The 22,379-nt window shown below is 43.4% G+C and overlaps 1 protein-coding gene across 1 annotated transcript in view; it reads left to right on the top strand.

The window, feature by feature from the left end:
- The window catches only part of LOC124775147 (potassium/sodium hyperpolarization-activated cyclic nucleotide-gated channel 1), a 1,234,094-nt gene that overhangs the window by 630,909 nt on the left and 580,806 nt on the right, over positions 1-22,379 (top strand). Inside the window, exon 8 of the mRNA XM_047249987.1 lies at positions 262-489. Coding sequence (XP_047105943.1) covers positions 262-489 — 228 coding nt within the window. The remainder of the gene's footprint in view (positions 1-261; positions 490-22,379) is intronic.

Here is a 22,379-nt window from a genome sequence, read left to right as displayed (position 1 = left end):
AATTGGTGGTGTCCTTACATACAAACTGTTATTTATTGCTCTGTTTATAGCTATGTGATTTTTTTTTTAATCGTGTTGTTTCTGTAATTTTTACTGTGATGTTATGAGCCATACGCTATATAAATAAACAGTGGATACATTTTTTGCACTCCTCTGTATTCCTAGCGATCACGCCTTAGTTTTTCGAGAAATTGGAAACATTTTTAAAGTGTGTAGCACAGCCTGCGCGATGCGCTGTACGGCGGGTTGCCGTGTGCGCAGGGGGCGGCGCGTGCGGCGGCAACGGCAGCGTGAGCCCGGCGAGCGCGGAGCGCCTGCAGCAGCGCCACCTGGGCTACTACCCGCGGCTGCGCGCCGGCGCGCCCAATTGGTCGTTCGTCTTCGACCCCGCGGGCCGCCTCTGCTACTACTGGTCCATGGTCGTCTCGCTCGCCTTCCTCTACAACTTCTGGGTCATCATCTACCGGTTCGCCTTCCAGGAGATCAACGGTATGTCAGCACACACACAACGTGTCGTATCGATAGCTACGATGCCACGACGTAGGTGCGATGCCTTAGACCCGTCGTAAGTAGAGCAAAGTTTCCATATGAAGCGAAGTGTCCCGGCCGTCTGGTCTTGATCAAAAGGGCAGAATCCGGAGCGACGCTCGTAGAGTTCCACAGCGCCGGCTAGAGGGCGCTGTCGTCGGTGTCTGTCAGAGTGCCAATTTAAGAACTTGCACCTATTCCGTGGCTCCGTAGCTATCGATACCACACAACGTACCAAAAGCTCGGCTCAGTACCTGCTGCTGCTGCATAGCAAACCGGCAACCGGCTGCAGGGGACACGGCGACTTTTACAATCAGTGTAGAAGTAAAGCGCCACCGATCGCGATTATTTTATTAATTTGACTAATTTCGTTCATCCATAGCTATTCATCGCCCTGGTGATAGTGATATCTACTTCTAATTTATAGTTTAAATCACAAAAAGGAAGGCCCCCAACAGCAGGGCCTGTAATCCTCAACTCCTATTCGATACACTGGTTTTTTGTCTTGATTTTCCAGAGTTGCAGGTGCACGGATACATATTTTGATTGAACTGTATTTCAACTTCATACACAACAACTGTAAAGCGTGCTATGGATATAAGTGCAGATAATGTGATTCTTGGTACCTTAGCATGTACCCATATCAGTGCGTTAGTTGTTTTTTATTTGCATCTAACCGTCTTCCCACAAACACGACACGTAAATTACCACATGATGTCTTCTGCGTGGTCATAACTGCATTACAAACTTCAACACCTGACCTGCTACATCGGAAAAAATAAGCACTAATGGCTTGCCCTTGCAGTATCTACTTGGAGGCACAAACCAACATAAGAACGTACTACTCCTAATAGCTATAATTATTAGTCGCAAATGAAGTACACTACTGGCCATTAAAATTGCTACACCAAGAAGAAATATATTATACTAGAACCGACATGTCATTACATTTTCACGCTGTTTGGGTGCACAGATCCTGAGAAATCAGTTCCCAGAACAACCACCTCTCGCCGTAATAACGGCCTTGATACGCCTGGGCATTGAATCAAACGGAGCTTGGATAGCGTGTACAGGTACAGCTGCCCATGCAGCTTCAACACCATACCACAGTTCATCCAGAGTAGTGACTGGCGTATTGTGACGAGCCAGTTGCTCGGTCACCATTGACCAGACGTTTCCAATTGGTGAGAGATCTGGAGAATGTGCTGGCCAGGGTAGAAGTCGAACATTTTCTGTATCCAGAAAGGCCCGTACAGGACCTGCAACATGCGGTCGTGCATTATCCGGCTGAAATGTAGAGTTTCGCAGGGATCGAATGAAGGGTAAAGCCACGGGTCGTAACACATCTGAAATGCAACGTCCACTGTTCAAAGTGCCGTCAATGCAAACAACAGGTGACCGAGACGTGTAACCAATGGCACCCCATACCATCACGCCGGGTGATACGCCAGTATCGCGATGACGAATACACGCTTCCAATAAGCGGTCACCGCGATGTCGCCAAACACGGATGCGATTATCATGATGCTGTAAACGGAACCTGGATTCATCCGAAAAAATGACGTTTTGCCATTCGTGCACCCAGGTTCGTCGTTGAGTACACCATCGCAGGCGCTCCTGTCTGTGATGCAGCGTCAAGGCTAACCGCAGCCGTCGTCACCGAGGTGATAGTCCATGCTCCTGCAAACTTCGTCGAACTGTTCGTGCAGCTGGTTGTTGTCTTGCAAACGTCACCATCTGTTGACTCAGGGATCGAGACGCGGCTGCACGATCCGTTACAGCCATGCGGATAAGATGCGTGTTATCTCGACTACTAATGATACGAGGTCGTTGGGATCCAGCACGGCGTTCCGTCACCATTAAAAATATCTGCACACTGCATGAAATTTTCGTTTACTTGATTTCCTAAATTGAAACAATAACACTAGTGAGATGCACTCAACTATCTTGCTGCATCATAAATGCTTGACAAAAGCGATGCAGTGCTACATTGAAAATTACGCACATGTGTAGCTGTCAAAGCGTGTGCTTGCTACACCTGTCAATTGAGTGCCGAGATTCCCATCACAACTTCCCACCTTCAGCTCAGGCTGCTTCCATTATTTCAGTGACTTGTTGACATTCCCATGACGTCAAACAAGCCCTTCGTCATAATTGCAATGTGTTATATGAAATTAAGTTTCACATAATTTTCAGCTATGTGCTACTGAGAGGGCTGGAGATGTCTGCGCTGAGATTTCCATCAGATTTGTCGAGCCTAAGTACTTAAAAAGCCTTCTTGCCGGGAGCTAAACACCCTTCATTCTGATGGTATCCAGATCATTAAGACCTGTAGTGAGATACTGTGTTTTCTTCGTTTTGAGTCGTAGATCTATTTCTGCAAGACGGTCGTTCCATGTGTGGACTTGTCTCTGGATGCCAACATCGCATCATTTGGATACAGTAAAATCCATATACGGTTTTCTCCAGATCTCTTGTGAACGTATCAATGACTGTGATGACAATGAGAAGCGAGATAGCAGATCCGCTATGTACTCCTACAGAAGCAGGAAAATCGCCCGACAGTCCATCAGCGTCATGGTAAAATAGGATTAGATGATGGAACCTAAACCTCACAAAACAGGTTTAAATACATATTACTAAATCTGTGGACTGTTTTTAAAAGAGAAACCAAATATGAAAACTTTAACCACAAGAAAACAACTGATAAAGTAAATGGAAGTAAAAATATCCATGTGGGAAAGAACGGGTAACTTCAAGCAATTTCATTTACTAAAAGTGCCTGCTGTGTCATACCTTACCACCTTATGAACGTACCCTCCATCTTTCGAGAGGTGGGACCACATAATGCACCCGGGAAAATTGTGGAACATGATTGCCTTGGTGGTTCAGTTGTTACGGTGTAGGGAGTAGTAATTTTGCGTTGACGTATTGGCCTCTACATCTTTGATCACAGAACACTCACCAGTCAACGTTATTTTGACACTGTACTCTTTCCACATGTGCGTCTTCCCAGAGATGCATTCCATCCTGACTCATATCGTACTTCTTCCAGTTACCTTCTGTACACTGGTGTGCAGAACTTAAGGTCGAAAATAATTTTCACATGATGTGTCACTGCGAAGCAACGTAGCTCCATGAAACGTGGACCACATAAAGAAATAACAGCTACAGTACACTACACAATGTATCTGAAAAAAATACGCAGTGAGACTAACAGGAAGGACACTTTTGTTCAAAGACGATAATTACACTAAAATCATCGCTATTCATGATGGTCTCTTGGACTTTACAAACACCGGACATGATTCCTAATAGGGCTTGTGATCAGCACGGACGGCAGCGTTTGTTCTGGAACATGTTCGTAATGCTTGGAAGCAAATCTTGTCGCAGGGCGTCCTATTCCCCACAACGCGCATGTCGATGTGTTGCAATACGTTTCCCCAACGATCACCATGAGTCCTCGTTGGGTTTTAAATCCGGATAAAGGGCACATCAATTCATTCCCTTCGTTCCAAGAGGTCGTCCACCTGCGCTGTTCAATATGTTTACACATTGTGATCCACGAGAAATGATGTCACTGCGCAATACACCCCTGAAAAGATGCACACTGAGGAAGGCGTACAGTGTCAGTCATCGCTGAGAGTATCATGTTCGATGATTTGGTGGTGCAACATTTTGCCTCCCCTCACCATAAGACTTGGAAAACCAAAACGATAATGTTCGGCAATGTTCCTGGCTGAATGACGTATGCCCGCCTCTCACCATACGCAGGTACGTCCAGAATAACAGACTGAATCTGCGTTCATCCGGGCACGTGAGCCAACTACTTGTTGCTCCTGTCCCTATGCTCTGGCACTATCGCAAACGGTACAGTCCTGTTGAATGTGGTTGCAACTGCACATGATTTTTGTGTGTGTCGGTTCTTGGCTGTTGCCCAGTGCTGCTGTTGTTGAGAGTGACACAGCAGCTGCACTGGCTGGTCTCTTTGTCCAACGACCTCTACGTGGCCTCCAGCCTTCTGTGCACGACTGGGAGACATTTGGAAACATCTGCTGCCATTAATTTCCACATAGTAGTTAATATGTTATGATACCTTATCTATCTCATCATTAGGTACAATACTCTAGCAGTTCTTTCTATACATGGTCCAAATTGCATCCAGCTATGTTAACTGGGAGTGACAAATCACGCGAAAGCTACTTTCGCCAACAAGTTTCGTAAGCCACTGTATTTACTTTGTGCATTGCCGACGCCATTCTAAAATCGAAGTGGAAAAACTTGTTCTTAGGTTTTGACAATTATATATATGTGTCTCGCATGTTTTGTCTCGACGGTCCTATTTACCAATATCAGGTAAAAGTTTCAAATTCCGAAGAAATACTAAAACTATTTCTGTTTAAATTAAACAACGTAATGGATAAGTAAAATTTTCAAATTACGTGACATAATACAGAATCCATAACATTTTCTGATCCACCTCGAGTCCAATAGAAATTGATTATTAATAATAAATAGTTAAGCATCTCAGTCAATTTACTTAACTTCGTTGCATACTCTCATCTGTTGAACAACTTTCATATCGGAAAGAGAATTGAAGTATTTGACAGAATGTGTGGTACAGTAAGTATAACGTGAGATGAGACTGTTTCTGTCTCATTCCGACGCTAAAGCGTGTATGGAATCCAGTGCGACTCCGGTGCGCATATACACTGAAGCTCCAAAGAAGCTGAAATAGGCACGCATATTCAAATACAGAGATATGCAAACAGGCAGAATACGGTGCTGCGGTCGGCCACGCCTGTGTAAGACAGCAAGTATGTAACGTAGTTGAAAGATTTAAGTGAGTCTGAATGTGTGTTATAGTCGGCGCACGAGCTATGGGACATAGCATCACCGAGGCAGCGATGAAGTGGAGAATTTTCCTGTACGACCATTTCACGAGTGTACCGTGAATATCAGGTATTCGGTAAAACATTGATGACATCAGTGCAGCCGGAAAGAGATCCTGCAAGAACGGGTCCAACGACAACTGAAGAGAATCATTCAACGTGAGAGAAGTGCAACACTTCCGCAAATTGGTGCTGATTTCAATGATGGACTATCGACAAGTGTCAGCGTGCGAACCATCCAACAAAATATCATCGATCTGGGCTTTCGGAGCCGAAGGCCCCATTCGTGTACCCCTGATGACTGCACCCCGTCAGCAACGGTATTGGACTGTCGATGACTGGAAACATGTTGCCTGGCCGGATGAGTCTCGTTTGAAACTGTATCGAGCGGATGGACGTGTACGGGTATGGAGACAACCGCTTAAATCCATGGAACCTACATGTCAGCCGGGGACTGTTCAAGCTGGTGGAGGCTCTGGTGTGGGGCGTGTGCATTTGGAGTGAATGGTACCTCTGATACGTCTAGACACAAATAGACACGCACGTAAACATCCTGTCTGATCATCTGCTTCCATTCATGTCTGTTGTGCATTCCGACGGCTTTGGACAATTCCAGCAGAACAATGTGACACCCCACACGTCCAGAATTGCTACAGAGTGGCTCCAGGAATAGTCTTCAGAGTTTAAACACTTTCGCTGGCCACCAAACTCCCGAGACATGAAGATTATTGACCGTATCTGGGATGCCTTGCGACGTGCTGTTCGGAAGAGATCTCCAGCCCTCGTACTCTTACGGAGTTATGGACAGCCCTGTAGGATTAATAATGTTAGTTCCTTCCACCACTACTTCAGACATTAGTCGGCTCCATGAAACGTCGTATTGCGGAACTTCTGCGTGCTAGCCGGGGGCCCTAGACGATACTATATGGGTGTACCAGTTTCTTTGGCTCTTCAGTGTGTAAGCACCGACATCTAGGCAAGGGTTAGTGTGGCCTCCGCACGGAAACCCTTTTGTTCGCTCCTTACTGAAGACTCTAAAAAAAGGAAATAAACAAAGCTGATGTTAGATAGGCCTATGCCGTTTCCAGCAGGTTAGTACAGGACTGAAGTGTGGTTGCTCACTAGCAAGGACAATGTTATAAAGCAAGACTCCGAAATGCTTTTTCATTTAGCTGTTGTGATGTCGACAAAGAGCACAGGTAGAGAAATGGAATCCGCAAGGGAAGGGACCAATGTGCGCGAAGGAAAAGTCTTGCCGATGCGCGGCCAAATTCACCACCTGGGATGTCCCAGCCGACAAAGCCATTCAACATTTACATATTTTACGTCGCTGAAATAATGTGTAAATACACTCAAATTTAGCGCATTTCCAAAAGTAATCACTTTTATTATATTTATTGCCGGTTGCGGCGGGGCGGGTTCGGTCCTCTGCATTCTCTCTCTCACTTATCGAAAGTCCACCTACCCCAATATGCTTCTTTCCGACGTCCCTTCACTCTGTAGTAGCAGATACGTGCTAGGTAGTGTAAAGCAGCGTTGATGAAACCACCACCTAATACATAATACCTACCACACAGAGGCCGCGTAACTCGAGTTGAAAGTCAGTTCCTGAAAGTTGACTTTTAAAAAATCAGGCGTTCGGAGGATGCACTCTACTTGCAGAAAGCATTTAAAATGAGATTGAATCTGTGTTTATTCATACGGAAACATATGAAACGGTTATCAAGTCCGTATTTAATATGGTAATGCTCTATCATTCAAAGTTCACTGTCTGTACAACATAGTTTCACTCAAAAAGCAGCCAGAATTTTTGAAAGTCCGACCCGACTAATTTTCACGTAAATTACCTGTAAATCAATATTACATTGCATATACTTTAAAAATTAAAAATCTTTCGAGATAGCGGAACATACAAACTCTGTATAGACTTTAAATAAGAAAGTGAGTATTAGCAAATCGAAAAGCATAATCAGTTATTTAAAAGAAGACTATGGAAAAAATAATAGGCGCTGAAGCATATGAATTAATCAACGTACCGAACTGGCTTGGGTTTGGACCACACCCTGAACGGGTGCTCGATTGACTACGTATTCTAAAACATTTAAATTTATAGAACAACAGGGTGTTTCTTACTAACGTTTAAGAAACAACGTAGCGACATAGATGACGCTATAACAAGTAATTTATTATAAGACACGGGGGGGCTTACCCCAAAAGAGGATGACAACCATTCAGCGTGTGACGTCATATCCAAAATACGAAGGCTACTTTGGATCCCGCGTGTGGAGGGGTGACTGAGCGATGCAATTGTTACATTCAAGCAAATTTCGAACATATTTTGTAACTGTGTTCCGTTGTAAATGTAGATGTTACAAAATTGTTGTCCTCGCTATATTGAAGTAAAATCCGTTTTTTGTGTTTCTTTCTTCTTCTGCCATCTTTTCTTATTTACAGACATTATGTAGTAAAGAAAACGTAGTCATTTACTGGTAATTAAGCAATTCGGAAGCTTTTACTCCTTTACTTGAGACGCAATACGGTCGTTTTGTTGTATTGCACTTTGCGATAAACCAGAGGAGAACGTGGGAACTTAAACAAATTAATAAATTAATGTCTCAGTGTAAACACATAATAGTTTAACGCGATGAAATAAATACTGGCTACTAGACGCCTAACTCGAACCCAGGACACCAGGCGCTTAAGTTGCTCATGTAGGCGCGGAGCCACATCGACGTGAATGCTTGACTTGGGTTGGGATGATCAGGTGTGACAGACCGACAGGGTGTCGATTTACTTGTCTCAGCGTAATCTATTTCACAGGACGAGGTTAGTATGAAAGAAAATTTTTGGAAAATCCACCGGAAAATTCGGAATTGAAATCCATGGTGAAAGATCAACACTTGAGGACGGCTCGACCGATTTGGTTTATTTTCTTTTTATTCTGTTCATAATTGTGGATGATAATTGCACTTTTGATATTAAAAAAAATTGCATTCAGTTTGACAGTTCCGCTGTCACATGTTTCCATAATATGTATGTGTGTCACAGAAAATCTCTAAAAGTTCTTGACTGATTTACTATAGATTTTTAGACACACTAACGAACGTTCGGACGGACATACCCAATATATTTTTGTGATACATATAATATATGCATTTCTATTTAATATATAACGGGGAAGCGTAGTTACCACAAATATCAAAAATTCCTTCACGGATTTACTTCCGATTTTTACACGTTACTCTACAGAACATTCAGACAGATGTGGACATAGAGAGAAGGGAGAAGGAGACGGACAGAGAGAGAGAGAGAGGGAGAGAGAGAGAGAGAGAGAGAGAGAGGGAGGGAGGAGAAGATTATTCACAGAGAGATGGAACAAGGAGGACCTCTACGGGGATACGGGGAGAGATAGGGGGATGAGAAGATGGGTAGAGGAGTGAGAACAAGGAATTTAGGATGTATATGCAATTCCCATACACGCTGCAAAGCATTGCCAGGTTCCCAAGTCAAGTACGATCTCTAGTACTGCTCAGGTGCACCAACAAGAAATGTTTTAGGTAAATATATCTGGGACATAATCGTAATACACTGCCTGCCAAAACTGGTGACGCACCCACATGGGGCGGAGGAAACGAAATAGAATTTCGCAGTTTGAGAGGGAATGTAACGTTATGTCGCTGATTACAAACTGGAGTCAAATTTACAAAGAATTTGGCTGTATGTGCCCACTTCTGAGTACGACGTTGCACCCCATCTGTCCTGGATGCCTGCAGTTATTTTATTTGCACTTTCATGAGGTAAACTGTACCACTATACTGTAACTGGCTCTGGAGTCCTGGATACTGACACTGGGACGGAGTTTATACGTGAAGTGGTCCCACACATGGGCTATCGGTGAGGGGTCTGGGAACCGGCCGGGGTGGCCGAGCGGTTCTAGGCGCTACAGTCTGGAACCACGTGACCGCTACGGTCGCAGTTTCGAATACTGCCTCGGGTATGGATGTATGTGATGTCCTTAGGTTAGTTAGGTTTAAGTAGTTCTAAGTTCTAGGGGACTGATGACCTCACAAGTTATGTCCCATATTGATCAGAGCCATTTGAGCCATTTTTTGAGAGGTCTGGTGATCTGTCTGGCTGCAGACGTACTTCACCATCACGCAGACAGCTCAGAGTGGTACGTACAATATGTAGACGACCATTGTCCTGGCGAATAATGGCAACACAATACTGCTACACGAGAGAGAACACACGAGGATGTAGGGCGTCCGTGACGTGCTGTTGCGCTGTCGGAGTTCCCTCTGTTACTGTCAGTCATGATCTGAAGTCATTCGGTGGCTTCCACACCGTGACGCAGCTGTGCGTCTCAAAAACATTGGAAAAATGGGACCTATCCCCATAGCGCCACCATACTGCCCGACGATGTTCATCCGAGGTACTGCAGAACTGCGATCCATCGTCAAATACATTGCCATGCCGTTCATCAGCAGTCTTTGCTTTTCGGTCATGATACCACTCCAAGGGCAGCCATTTGTGTTGTGGTGTTAATGGCAGTCTACGCTTTGGACAGTAATTGCTTGACCCGGCTGCTGCTAGTCTTCCGGCAATGGTGTAGGGTGACACAGATAGTTGCAGGTAATCCATCACTTGTTCTCGGATGTTAGATGTCACGCACATATTTGCAGGGATTACGATGTACTTGGTTCACAGTACAATGGTCCTGCACTGTGGTAGTCAGGCGCTGTTGATGGGAACCTTGACTGTGTGTGTAGTCTTATGGGACTTAACTACTATGGTCATCAGTCCCTAAGCTTACACACTACTTAATCTAAATTATTCTAAGGACAAACACGCACATCCATGCCCGAGGGATGACTCGAAGCTCCGCCGGGACCAGCCGCACAGTCCATGACTTCAGTGCCCCAGACCGCTCGGCTAATCCCGCGCGGCGGAACCTTGACTACGTGTATGACTGTGCTGATGTTTCCATGCAGTCAAACATTGGGCCACTTTCACACCGGAATTCCCCACAAACCTGGATATTGCACGATACGACAACCTAACCAAATGGAGTCTTACAATGAGGCCTGCTGCTACTAATGTTACCTCACGGGAGTATGCAGCATCTACGTGTCCCTTGTAGTGATCGCTCAACGTCTGAAGCTCATCACGCCTCTTACGCGCATTACCACTCCTGGTAACCAGACTAAACATTAACGCACTCGGTCATCGTTACGCGTATCACGGAGAGTTGCAACTTTAATCATTTACATAACCGTCCATAGCGTGTACGTGTACACTGACATTTAACCTATATTGTAGGTGCCTCATATTTTTTCTCAAGACAGTGGTGCAGTTCATCGTACATTTTTTTGCCTGGTAACACTTAGGATTGTTTAGTTACACTCTATTTATTCGCCACATACGTTCGCTTTTCGTGAAATGGGAACGAATGCCTGTGGTTAAATGAAAGTTACGTCATTGCTCTTATTATTTGTTAGTAACCAAGATTTCTACTTTGAAACTAATGTAAAGCTAAAACTATGATACCTTCTAATGCGTGAATTGCAGCAGCAATAAAATCAAACCCAGATTTAAAAATCAGTACTGAATCAGAAATGGTTCCTGCGGCATCGACGAAGTTTTATTGCGGTACTTGTGCATGGATCGTTAAGTTTTAATACCGTCCCCGTAAAGAGGCAATAAACGGACATAAAACTAGGAATGTACGTGCTGATATTAACAGTAAGTTGCGAAACAGTTTAAGGGCGAAAAATCTTGGCTTAACTAATCGCGATGTTCTCCTATTGTCCCAACGCAGAAATATATGTATAGGTTTATAATTCCACGGTCTATATGGTTCAATAAAACTGTAATGTCTACCGCTCTGAGTGGAAGCGTCGACCCATTACCGTAACTCTGTGTATTGTGCTCTTGGTTCAGTATGTTCAGATGTGTCTGAATTCCTAAGGGACCAAACTGTTTAGGTCATCGGTCGCTAGACTTACACACTACTTAAACTAACTTACGCTAGGGACAACACACACACACACCCATTCCCGAGGGGGACTCGAACATCCGGCGGGAGTGGCCACGCGATTCGTGACATGGCGACTCTAACCGCGCGGCCACTCCCCGCGGATGTGTTGTTGGATCCAGCCAGTTATGTTGTAAATATTCCGGGCGTTAACGGTAGTCTTTTGGATGGTGTTCACACCCATCGTAGAGTCAGTGCTCGACTGTCAGGTACTCCTCAGGATCTTGGTAAGAAAAGGGAAGAACATTAGTCAAGCGTCATGATTGTTGTGATAATTCGGCCGGAGAGGGCATTCAGCAGAGTGTTTTTAAATGTGTAACTCAAAGTTTGAGATCAATAAATCAACAAATTAAACAGAGACTCCCTATTGAAACAGCCAAGCAACGCACTTGTTTAAAACTGGAAATATTCGGAATTACTATTTAACTGCTAAACTGTATAAGAACAGTAAATTCAGTTATTATATCGTCACGTAACTGCAAAAGAACATCAAATTTAAGGGTTATACAATGTGTAAATTTAACATCAAATTGGGAACATAAGGAATACCGGTTGTCATTCTGCAATTGTTTTCTTGGTGGATGAGGTTATAAATTAAAAAGAATTCTAACCTCTCGACTTTCTCTGCGTCCCTTGACGAGAATGAGACGAAAATACGAGTACCATCATTTACTCTTTGAAAGAGTAATTTTGGGCCGAGTTAATTTTAGTGTAATACCTTTCAACGCGTAATGATTGATTGTCACAAACCTCTTGGTTTGAAAAACGACGCCAGATGGTAAGATATATACTTCCTGTTGGGTAGTTGGCTGCTATGACCAGCCAAATAATAGCAACCTAACAAATCTGGAGAGTTACCTCTGAGTTCAGTTGTAAGACGGTTGTAGCTTCTTATAGGAAAGCCCATTTATATTAGCAACAGAGAGCAGTGCCTAAAGTGACAGTTTGCTGTTTCCTTGTACAGACCGAGTTTTTGCCCATGTCATGGGTCAGTCAACACGTAATGACGTTGTAGTCAGTGTCCATCACAGAAGACCTCACGGTAGGCTCCATGTTGGTGAAAATCTGCCTCGCGCACTTATAAGCGTAGTGACAACCTTCGAAAATCGGATAAGGCGTTCACTATTCACGAGATTTAAACTATCTCCGTAATTCACGCTATTCGAAGACAACCGTCGGCCCCTACCACCATAACTCGTGGAGATGCTATGGCCTACAGATTTGGCTATTGAGGTACACTTTTCCTCCCCATTGCTGTTATTTTTCCCTCGCTCGTCTCAACGGTGTAGTGGCTTCCTTGATATCAGAATGAGATTTTCACTCTGCAGCGGAGTGTGCGCTGATATGAAACTTCCTCGCAGATTAAAACTGTGTGCACGACCGAGACTCGAACTCGGGACCTTTGCCTTTCGCGGGCAAGTGCTCTACCATCTGAGCTACCGAAGCACGACTCACGGCCGGTCCTCACAGCTTTACTTCTGCCAGTATCTCGTCTCCTACCTTCCAAAGGTACCGAACGAAGCACGACCTTCCAAAGGTAGGAAGGCAGGAGACGAGATACTGGCAGAAGTAAAGCTGTGAGGAGCGGGCGTGAGTCGTGCTTCGGTAGCTCAGATGGTAGAGCACTTGCCCGCGAAAGGCAAAGGTCCCGAGTTCGGGTCTCGGTCGGGCACACAGTTTTAATCTGCCAGGAACTTTCCTTGATATCATTTTGTAACTTTTATTTTTATTTCGTGCTTGATCAGATGTGGAACCTGGTTCTGAATGCTAATGCACCCGTACTTCCCAATTCTAGTGTATAATATTCGTTTCCCTATTGGTTTGTAAATCTTAAATACTGAAAGCATTTCAGATAATGAGTCCTATTTAGTTTCATTCTATTGTTTGATGGCTGTGCGGCACTTATTGTTCATCTTTATTCTCATAATAAGGTTTGAGTAATCTGTGTCCAAAGCAACTTACTGAGTCACGCGTGTAAGTCCTATAAGTGTCAGATGCTTTCAAAACCACACGACAAAGCATCACCTTCCTTGCGCTCCACTTGTTACAGGAAGTGGTAGGTAAGTGAAGTGTACCATCAGTTAGTCACCGCACCTAATCACCTCAGCACACAGATTTCTTCCCGGACACTTGAAGTTTCGCGATTTCACCTTCAGGTTCTAGACAGGTAGATTACGATATAATGTCCTGTCGAAGAAGAGATCATTAAAGACTGTTCCTAAAATACGGCCAATCCAGTGTACATTGCCCTGTAAAGAGATTAGTTAGTGTGTGAACTGTAATATGGGACAATAATCGAGGCACAACTGTTAATGTGTGAAGTCTCCAAGAATAAAAGGAAATTCGATTACATTCGGTAACGACACGCTTGCCCTGGTAACACCAGAGTGATGTAGAATTTAGCTTCCCCCATTTTCCAACAAGTCTAAACGTACTTGCTGCGAGACTGTTCGCCTTTGAAACCGCAGTAGGTGATGCACTAATTATTAGACGCAGATGCACATGCTCCTTTTTGCAAGGTTATGTCTGTTAATACTGCCGCCACAAATCCGTGTCGCGTCACTTGAGATCGTGTTGCAGAGCCATAGAAACAAACACTGTCGAAGGCTTGTATATGTTATTAAACTGTCCACTTTCACTTCATTGCCCAGGTGGTTGGGAGTGGAGATCTTAATAAAAATAAGAAAAGTAGCAATGGAGTAACAAGTAACATAAGAGAAATTTAACTACAGTCACATTAGGAAAGTTAGGTCTCGCATACTCCATACGATACCTATAATGGTGTAGGAATCACGTCCAGGCGTATGATTATCCTTCCATCCCGCAGGCAGAGGTTTATAAATAAGCAGTGATGGAAAAATCAGAAATATTTAAGCTCATACAGTGGTCACCAATGGTCATTCCTCTCGTGCTCCATCAAAGAATGAATGGGTATTTTTAGTCAAAGTAGCTCCATACATCGTCAGGTAACCTGCGCAGTGTAGCAGTATAGACTGTAGCTATAGTCAGCCGATAAAGCTATACTGGACACGGTTCAGAGATTTTCAGTTCACCTCAGAAGTCTTCATACATACTGTTAAAAGGCACACAGAGCTACGGCCAAAATTCAGTAATCGGAATTAATGTCCCCTACGCTGAAGTCTCTTACCTCGTTCGACACATCCTGTTTCTATGCCCACATACGTAGAGCACGCTCGAAAGCAATGTCTAATTCGAGCAACATCGTTTGCGTCGTACTACTAAGGATTAGTCTCCCACTAAAACACTCATATTCGTTTTTATTGTACCTGTTGTTAAGCACTGTTCGCAGCAGAGTGACCGGTGCATTAGCGTATGTTACAAAATAGTTATTCAAAACCTATTTTCCTCTGGCCTGGTTTTGATGTTTCGTGAAGATTGTGCATATTTTTATTGCAGCTGTGGCAGTTTAATTCATTAAAACTTAAATTAGTGAAACTGTAATATTGCTGGTATCAACCTTATTTTGAACAGTGATCAAAAGACTTAGATGATACGCAGGTTCTTTTTGATACAGACGATAAATTTTAGCGTTAACCGCGTCACAGTTTCACAAGTTACAAACTGCTCGTCTGAAGACTGTCATAAATGACTACTACAAAAATGCAAATATTTGTGAACTTCTAAGGGACCAAACGGCTGAGGTCATCGGCCCCCAGACTTACTTAAAGTAATCTACGCTAACGACAACACACACACACCCAAGCCCAAGGGAGGAAAATTCATGACATGGCGCCTCTAACCGCGCGGCCATTCCGCGCGGCACAACTACAAACAAAGAATATACTGACACTTACAAGAGCTAGCGCAACAAAAATGCTTCATATGTAGCCAAGGGCGATGTGAGTCATATAGCAGAGAAGCACATGCTTGCATAAAATTACGAGCTGTCACACTACGGTGTGATACGATCGCTAAATGTTGTGGTCATGACTGCTTACAACTTACATAATATACTTTACATGTTACAGATAAAAACAATGTACATTAGCAGACGAGAGATGACCATCATAATACAGATTGTTAAATAAGTTTTTGCAGGGAAAATGACTATATGATCATGATAACATTTGCATTTGAGTTAATGTGCAAAGATTGTATTGTCAAATTGTAAACAGATTACTATGTTTGTCTTGAGTGCAGGGAATTGTGACGTAGCCTGAATACTTCGGTAACATGCTATTAACAGCTGGTGAATGAATATGAAAGCTACAGCAGTAAAAGCAATTCAAGTGCAGTACATGATTCTTATTCCAGTAAAATGGAGTACCTGAAATACTTAAAAACATGCCCCCACGGAACTAAAAATGATAAATTACAGTAGTTCAAGAGAGAAACGCCTTTTGAGTGCTGCACATTAAGTTTTCTTTCTTTCTTTTTCTTATTTATCTTGTGCACTCACAGGTGCTTCGCTTCAGTTATGAGGCATCTTCAGTGCTTGTCAGATCAGCGTCTAATTCATTATTTTTAAGCCAAATAGGTTTCTCTCAGGTGACAAACTGATTGAAAGTTTGCACTTTTCCTTTTTGCTCACTGTTTTCAACGTCTAGCAGTTTAACTGTTAAAGTTAAGTTGAAAGTACAAGTTAATGTTCTGTACGTTGAAAACAGTGATCAAAAAGGAAAAGTGGAAACTTTCAACCAGTTTGGTACCTGAGAGAAACCTATTTGGCTTAAAAATAATGAATTAGACGCTGACCTTACAAGCACTGAAGATGCCTTCTAACGAAGGCGAAACGTATCTTGGTGACAAGTAAAAATTTAAAAAATGAAAGAAACTTAATGTGCAGCATACAAAATGAGTTTCTCTTTTTAACTTCTGTAATTTATACACAGCTGCTGCGAAAATGACTAGCACAAGAAGCTTGTTAAGGAATGATTGTTTTAATGGATAAACGGAAGCATAGCTCGATTGTTTTTCTCATTTATGCCGTGACACTAAACCGGATATTCAAGATTTTATAAAAATATAAGGGGCAGTCAGATGAAACGGGACAGATGTAAAAAGTAGGTAAACTGTTTATTATTTCAGCTCGTGCTAGTAAACGTATCCCACTGTGAGAAAAGACGCTCAAAGCCTTAATGTGAAAACATTCGCGGTTTCCTAGGAAAATATGAATGCAGTCAGGTGTGCATCCTTTCGTCCGAAGCAAATCATGAAAATCGCATGGGAACGGATCGTAACTGTATGGAGGCTGTGGGTGGCCCCACACGTTGGCAAGGTTGCTCTGTTTATACTGCAATAGTCTCGCTGGGAAGTCCTTACTCATCCTCCATCCCGCTTGTTGTTTATCTCGGTGAACTGACCACAGTAGTCTCTCATCATAATTATTTTCCTTCGAACGTGATACCATGCTTCCAACTCACAGACATCGTAATGAAAGAGCTCACTTCATTCTCCGGTGATATATTTTCAGGGAAACAGCAAGGTGGATGTTCTATTAGCGAATATTGTGACTCGTCAAACAGACTATAATATTATTCAGCTCCTGCAGTTTGTCGGTTCCATCCGAAATATAATCAAGCCATTTCTGTAATCATATTATGATTCAACGCACTACATCCCATCAGAATAAATCACTTTCACTAAAAACAATTTCTCAGTGCCGAACTGTGTGAGCTGGCCGGAGTGGCCGAGCGGTTCTAGGAGCGTCAGTCTGGAGCCACGTGACCGCTAAGGTCGCAGGTTCGAATACTGCCTTGGGCATGGATGTGTGTGATGTCCTTAGGTTAGTTAGGTTTAAGTAGTTCTAAGTTCTAGGGGACTGATGACCTCAGCTGCTAAGTCCCATAGTGCTCAGAGCCATTTGAACCATTTGAACTGTGTGATTTGTCTTTATACAACGATCCTCCACGTATGCTAAAACCATTTTCTTACTATAGATTTATTTTCTACAGTGTCAGTGATTTTTCAGTATGTATTATTACAGCTGCACTCTTCTACTCCTTGTGACGTAACTGCCATTCGACGAAGGATTCAATCTCAGAAAACACTACAGCCATCACTTTTTCACTTTTACTACTAGCTTTCCTAACCAAGACTAGTGAGTGTGAATAGTGTAAGACGGTATTCCCATATGCAATGAAATATTTTTCACAGCCGTTGACAAAAGTAGAAAAATGTCCTTTAGGGTACTCCAAATCTGGTGCTTCTTCTTCGGGCGCACGAAGTGTCGAACAATCTCGACAGAGGGCAGAATTGAAGGGATGCCTGGCGCCTATGCAAGACACAGGTCGCAATCAAAGTGCTTTAATCGAATTCTTGTTTGCGGAAAAAGAATCTCTGATGAACAGCCAGAAACGTTTGTTTTGTAGTGTTGCTATCTGATCTGTCACGTTGGGGACGTCCTTTCACAGCCACTGCTCCCGACATGGCGAATCGCTTCGATTTCGTTATTCGTAGAGGCTGTGAAACCCAATTATCAGCTCTAAGGCTCTGCATCATTGAAAGTGCGTGTGTTTCAAACGTTTGCTTCAGATGGGTTCCGCGAATGTTCACAAAAGGCCACAAGATTCAAAGATATGCCATTTCGCCTGAACTGTTGGAGCACATTCGGCCAATGGAGAGACATTTCTGCCACGGATCGTAACAGGTGACGAAACGTGGGTCCATTACGTAGAGCTTTCACCAAAAGGGTTTACATGCGCTTCCACAATGTTGGCGTACAGCACCAAACGTGATGGAGACTGTGTAAAAAAACACAAGTAAAGGAAATGCTGACTGATATTGACACAAAAGTCTGTTGTGAATAAATATTTAATGAGAAAAAAATTATGAGCGACTGTTTATATAACGTGTCTCATTTTAAGACTGTTAAGTGCTATATTTGACCCTTCCCCTTACGGGGAGGTTTACTATATTTTGGTTCAAAAATCGATTTTTTAAATTGCATTTTTGTATCCACCCCTGAAACCGTTTTTCCGAATACGGAACGGAAATGTTTGTTATTCACGGTTTAATAAAATATGCACCTGCCTGAAATCGGTCTTTTTCACGCACCGGTTGTTTTCTTTCGGAGTACTAGTTATTGTACCAGTGCTTGGGAGGAAACACGCAAAATTCACATTAAAGTTTGAACGCTTGTGGTTGGAAGTTAGCCCCATTTGCATTCCGGTGCGGAGACTGTGGAGATTGCGACTTTCCTGGCAGTGAGCAGCTTCAACAAAGGGTACTCAGCAATTCTGAAGACCATGACAAAGTTGGACGTCACACTGGCACTCTGTTCGACGCAGTTCGCCAAGAATTCTGACGACCACAGGATTCAAGCGGCGGAATACCGCTTCTCAAGGGCCGTACAAGCCGCACTGGAGCAGCGCAAAATGGACCAGAGTAGAGTAGAGTAGAACGCCCTCTATGAGGAGGAGGGGGGACTAGTTTATGGACCCGGAATAGCAGATTCAACGTACGTTCCATAATAATGCATTTATATGTAGTCAAAATTTCAAACGCTTTTTTCTCGAAATAATGTTTTTTAACTTCATATCTATTGAACCGATTGACATGATTCATTGCTTCCGACGAAGCTAACTACATTGTCTAGGAGTTGTACAATTTTTATTCCCATCCATCAACTATAAATACACTACTAACCATTAAAATTGCTACATCAAGAAGAAATGCAGATGATAAACGGATATTCATTGGACAAATGTATTATATTAGAACTGACATGTGATTACATTTTCACGCAATTTGGGTGCATAGAAACTAAGAAATCAGTACCTGGAACAACCACCTCTGGTCGTAAGAACGGCCTTGATACGCCTGGCCATTGAGTCAAACAGAGCTTGGATGGCGTGTACAGGTACAGCTCCCCATGCAGCTTCAACACGACAATACAGTTCATCAAGAGTAGTGACTGGCGTATTGTGACGAGCCAGTTGCTCGACCACCATTGGCCAGATGTTTTCAATTGGTGAGAGATCTGATTAATGTGCTGGCCAGGGCAGCAGTCGAACACTTTCTGTATCCAGAAAGGCCCGTACAGGAACTGCAACATGCGGTCGTGCATTATCCTGCTGAAATGTAGGGTTTCGCAGGGATCGAATGAAGGGTAGAGCCACGGGTTGTAACACGTCTGAAAAGTAACGTCCACTGTTCAGTGGCACCCCATACCATCACGCCGGGTGATACGCCAGTATGGTGATGACGAATACACGCTTCCAATGTGCGTTCACCGCGATGTCGCCAAACACGGATGCGACCATCATGATGCTGTAAACAGAGCCTGGATTCATCCGAAAAAATCATTCGTGCGCCCAGGTTGGTCGTTGAGTACACCATCAAAGGCACTCCTATCTGTGATGCAGCGTCAAGTGTAGCCCCACCCATGGTGTCCGAGCTGATAGGCCATGCTGCTGCAAACGTCGTCGAACTGTTCGTGCAGGTGGTTGTTGTCTTGCAAACGTCCCCATCTGTTGACACAAGGATCGAGACGTGGCTGCACGATCCGTTACAGCCATGGGCATAAGATGCCTGTCATCTCGACTGCTAGTGATACGAGGCCGTTGGGATCCAGCACGGCATCCCGTATTAGCCTCCTGAACCCACCGCTTCCATATTCTACTAACAGTCATTGGATCTCGACCAACGCGAGCAGCAGTGTCGCGATACGATAAACCGCAATCGCGATAGGCTACAATCCGATGTTTATCAAAGTCGGAAACGTGATGGTACGCATTTCTTCTCCCTACACGAGGCATTACAACAACGTTTCACCAGGCAACGCCGGTCAACTGCTGTTTGTGTACGAGAAATCTGTTGGAGACTTTCCTCATGTCAGCACGTTGTAAGTGTCGCCACCGGCGCCAACCTTGTGTGAATACTCTGAAAAGCTAATCATTTGCATATCACGGGATCTTCTTCCCGTCGGTTAAAGTTCGCATCTGTAGCACGTCAACTTCGTGGTGTAGCAATTTTAATGGCCAGAAGTGTATTTTTACTTAGCCGACGAAGTCGAAAAAAAACCATTTTGTTTCCTGTGTGAAATAACTTAATCGAGGTACAACTCCTAAAAAATATTATATACATCGCTAACGTCAACTCAATTTTGATTTCAGACGAACCGGCTGATTTGTGACATACCACGCGTGGAGGTCTACATCGAAATTTTGCTTCGTTCCGACGGCTCTTCCGCCTTTGCTCTTCGACATTTCCGGTCGAAAAAATTTCGGTTTGTAGAGGAAATATCTATAAAAATGTTGACCAAATTTGACATTGATATCTATGACACATCCCGAGAAAAAAATTCTCAAAGAACATGCTCTTTTGGGGCCAAAGATAGTAAACCTCCCCTTGATATAACTATGAATCTCTTTTTAGTAGTTTATTTTATAGCGCCAACCTCTCGATACCGTCCAGCCATATTAATGTGACCAACTTGGCCAGATTAGCGAATTCTTAGAGCTTAATGCAGCAAATTCTGAGCTCTGACTTGCACAGTGTCATAATGAGTAACATCGAGTTAATCAGCATCCTATATCAAACGTGGAATATCCCAAAATAACAACTCACCTTTTCGAAATAATGTTAAGTAGCCAGTGAAATTCCTGTCTCTGATAATACACTCTCCACAACCATTGATGTGATCACTGTCAGCAGCCTGCCGAAGCACCTCGTCCACCCCGGACTGGTGCAAGACGTGCAGAACGTGATCCAGTGAGGTTCTGGGAGGTACCGACACGAACGTGGAGGCGCACCTGTTGCAGTGCAGTGGGCTGCTGGGCTATGTTTCTTTGTTGAGGTTCCATGGCGCGAAAAAGTCGATCGAGATGGCCCCTGAGCTTCTGCGCGAGGTTTAAATGTCGAGAGTTCGGTTGCCAGGGGAGTATGGAAAACTCATACTGGTGCTCTTCCAACCACGCACGAACAGTGCGACTGCGTGACACGTTTCATTATCCTGCCGGTAGATGCCATCATTGTGCCGGAATAAAAACAGCACGTAGGGGCGGATATTCTCACAAAAGATGGCTGGATACATGTTATAACACCTCTTCTTCTTGATGTTTTGGTTTGATTTGTACTTGGCCTCGGCTAAAACTCGGTGACAGTCGGTAGAGTGTTGAGATCGTTATCAAGTTACGAAGGCGACGTTACTCAAAATAACAGTGCTGAACCGAAATGTCGACGTGCGTGAGATATTTATTTCACCAAGAATCGTAATTAATCGTTGGTAATCGATGTTTCACTGATTAATAATGAAATATTAATGATAAAACCAATACAGTCACATCCACAAGATATCCCTACAAGCTGGTCGTAATTTCAAGTATCTAAGAAATCGTAACAGTGGGCATGTTATTTGAGTCAAAGATTCTACACAGGCGCCGAGCGTTACAGTCAAATATTATCGCTGCGCGTAATTATCACTCGTGAGTTTCATGTCAATAATTTGATGGAATTTTAAATCACAAATGCACGACTTGGCACGAGAGGGTGTTTTGTTGCACAATATCAGTCACTTCCTAACCGAGCCTTGAGAAGAAAACTTTCGCAGGTGTTGGGGGGATTTAAATTATATGCTTCGGACCTATCACTGAAGTTCCATAAACCACTGGCTATTATGAATGAAAATTGTCTATCAGTGTTCGTTGCCTAAATCACTGTCTCACTAATGTTTAGTTCAATTATCTAGTTAAAAGTTCACTTTATTCTAGTAGGTAAAAGTCCTCCGTTCGAATTATAATGCCGTGATATTTGAAGTCAGAAGATCGTAATACTGCGTTATAATAGATCACAATTATTCAGTCTCAAAAACAATCTAAGCGCGCCTACATATACGAGCATTCAAATATATGACCTGCTTCGGCTAACTCTCGTAATGTAGTGACGATGCATTGAGTTATACTTAGTCATTACTCACGATTCCCAAAGAGTACTCACACGGAGTATTCTTTGGGATCGTTGGT

The sequence above is a fragment of the Schistocerca piceifrons genome, chromosome 2, assembly GCF_021461385.2.
Source record: "Schistocerca piceifrons isolate TAMUIC-IGC-003096 chromosome 2, iqSchPice1.1, whole genome shotgun sequence".
In the NCBI taxonomy this organism is placed as follows: domain Eukaryota; kingdom Metazoa; phylum Arthropoda; class Insecta; order Orthoptera; family Acrididae; genus Schistocerca; species Schistocerca piceifrons.
The sequence above is the reverse complement of the archived record's forward strand: the minus strand, read 5'-3'. Positions and strand labels throughout refer to the sequence as shown.